The following is a 2,498-nucleotide window of genomic DNA, read 5'->3' on the forward strand; positions in this document are numbered from 1 at the left end:
AAAGTCTCAACCTCCATCTGTTAAAACAACCAGCTCCCTGAATATAAAAAGCAAGACAATACTTCCCTGTGACAAAGAAACAGAGATCTTTATTGAGTACACTTTGGTGCAGGAATCTCCAGGCTCTGTGGATTTCATTTACCTGGTGAGTAGTATCACAAAATAAAACACAGATTGTTTCTGTTTTCAGAAGAAGAAATCACACACACAGAGTTGTATGCTTAGCGACTAAGTCAAGGTTTAGAAATTAGCCAGTAGAGAAATTGTGCTTAAACCATCCATTAGAAGTGATAAATTAAAAATGACCTGTATAATGTGTCACAATACAAATATGTTAATGATAAATAAAACATTAATATTCTAGATTATTGATCAGATCAGAATTTAAAACACACCCATAGTAGTAACTAAAAAAGTGAAAGACATTTCATTGCAACAACTAGGGCACAATGAATGGTTAGATGGATAGATCTACAATCAGTTAGTGAGGAAATACAGTAAAAAAGTTTTTTTTTTTTTTTTTTTTTAACTTCTCAAGGTTTTTCCAAAGGAGCTATTGCCAGTCAAGGACGAATACTGGTTGAGGTGGAAAATAAATCAGGTGAATAAATGGAATATCAACCTTACCAAGTTTTAGATTTGTACAGCCAAGAAATACTTGATGGTATTATAAATATTCAGTTTCAATGACAACAATTCAAGGATAACATTTGGACTGATTTTTCAGTGAATGAAGGTGAGGTGTCCTTTAAGCTCAACGTGTCTCCAGACTTGGCTCCAGAAGTCCAGATTATGGTTTACGCTGTCCTACCCAGCAAGAAGGTGATCAGTCAAAGTACTGACTTCTCCACTGAGAAATGCTTTAACCATAAGGTAAGTATGGATTTAGATGAATCTGTGAAAAGACTCACAGATTTATGACGATACCAAAGATGTCTGATGGAGAACTCTCTTGGCGATCCGTTTAGTTTGGCTTCAACAAGTCACTATATGTTGTATCAACATAACGATAATGTGAATTTCATTATAAATCACAAATTTATAAACAACCACAAGGTTACATATATTTATGTATGTATACATTACAAGTGCATATGTACATATAGGAGAGTGTGTATATGTATATATGTGTGTGTTTTTATTTTCTTGATTTTGAAGCTTCTTAGTCATGTCAAACTATTTATGTCATCATGTTTTCTTCTATTTGTGTCAAATATTTGCATAAGAGAGGGAGCACATAAGGAGAGACTGGAGAGAGAAAATTATTAAATATAATAAGAACAAATGACTGTGATGACTTTTGGTATCTTCCAATTAAAAATAAAATATCTTAATTAAAAATAAAATATCTTAATTAAAAACACAACAGCCATTGTTCTGCTCGTTCTCAGGTCTCTCTGGAGTTTTCTTCATCATCAGCTGTTCCAGGAGAGGAGACCAACCTGCAGCTGACGGCTCAGCCTGACTCTCTATGCGGTGTCAGTGCCATCGATCAGAGTGTCCTCATCAAGGAGCCTGGAAAGACTCTGGATGCAGAGAAGGTAACTCCTAAATATTAGGAGGTTTTTTTCTTCCATCTTTCAGATGAACATGATGAAAGGGAATGCTTTAAATTTATTTTTCCATATTGAAACTGCTCAGCGAACATCTGTTTCTAGATTATTACTTTGAAACGTGTTTCTTTTTCAGATATTTAATTTGCTGCCTGTCAGAAAAGTATCAGAAATACCATCTGAGGTTGTGGAACCTATGGATTGTTTACTAGTGAGTCCAAAGAGAAAATATTCTTCTTTGTGAACTTTTATGTTCTAAGGAACTATTGATGTCCCGGTGTTGCTTAAAACTGAACAACCCATTTCACATGAAGGCTTTGTTAACTCACCTTTTCATGCTGTGTGTGACAGGATATGAAGACATTGGGACTGAAGATGGCAACAAACATGTTTACCGGATTGTTACAATGTTCTAAAATTGTGGCTTCTGAGTTAACTGTGTATCATGACTATGGTATGCATACATGGCAACTTTATTGTCTGTTAATAGTGACATGACAGATATTTGCAAAAAGTAATTCTGTCATTATTGCATTCTGGTCTTGTTTAATCTCCTTTTTCTTTTCCTTCTTTGTTCTTCTTTTCATTCAATAAACCTGTAGCTGATGAGTTAGATATGGGACATTTTGGATTTCACAAAAGCAGGGTCGTAGTAAAAAACCTACAAGTTGCAGACTTTGAAGGTGAAGCAGAAGAGATCTTAGAACCCATAAAGACAGTTCGCACCTTTTTTCCTGAATCTTGGATATGGGACTTGGTGGAAACTGGGTAAGCCAGAGGGATCATTAGATCCTAAAAACAAAAAAATTGTATTTAGCTACTATTATTCTATGCAGGTATAATTTATTTTTATGTATTTTTTTTTATCTATGTGCACTGTTAGGCTCTGAACAAAATGTACTGTTATCAGTATGTCTTTATCTCAATCAATAAATCATATTTTAG

The 2,498-nt window shown here is 34.3% G+C and overlaps 1 protein-coding gene across 2 annotated transcripts; it reads left to right on the forward strand.

Annotated features, from left to right (window-relative positions):
• Positions 1 to 505: 505 nt before the first annotated feature.
• On the forward strand, positions 506 to 2,342 carry LOC106944136 (alpha-2-macroglobulin-like). 2 transcript variants are annotated; one of them, XM_015027376.1, is made up of 6 exons: positions 506 to 601; positions 728 to 873; positions 1,392 to 1,541; positions 1,690 to 1,764; positions 1,905 to 2,007; positions 2,156 to 2,342. In XM_015027376.1, exons 2-6 carry the CDS (start codon positions 793 to 795, stop codon positions 2,323 to 2,325), a joined length of 579 nt encoding a protein of 192 aa, XP_014882862.1. In that variant the 5' UTR covers positions 506 to 601; positions 728 to 792; the 3' UTR covers positions 2,326 to 2,342. The 2 variants fall into 2 exon arrangements, with proteins under 2 accessions (XP_014882862.1, XP_014882863.1); XM_015027377.1 differs by having other exon boundaries at positions 2,168 to 2,342.
• The last annotated feature ends 156 nt before the right edge of the window (positions 2,343 to 2,498 follow it).

The sequence above is a fragment of the Poecilia latipinna genome, unplaced genomic scaffold (genome assembly GCF_001443285.1).
Source record: "Poecilia latipinna isolate Pla-1442-1.1 unplaced genomic scaffold, P_latipinna-1.0 Scaffold7043, whole genome shotgun sequence".
Taxonomy (NCBI): domain Eukaryota; kingdom Metazoa; phylum Chordata; class Actinopteri; order Cyprinodontiformes; family Poeciliidae; genus Poecilia; species Poecilia latipinna.

Coding starts and splice junctions, on each gene's coding strand:
- LOC106944136 (XM_015027376.1), top strand. CDS start 793: ATGGTTTACGCTGTCCTACCCAGCAAGAAGGTGATCAGTCAAAGTACT. Junction 1,765..1,904: donor AACCTATGGATTGTTTACTA/GTGAGTCCAAAG, acceptor TGTGTGTGACAG/GATATGAAGACATTGGGACT. Junction 2,008..2,155: donor AACTGTGTATCATGACTATG/GTATGCATACAT, acceptor ATAAACCTGTAG/CTGATGAGTTAGATATGGGA.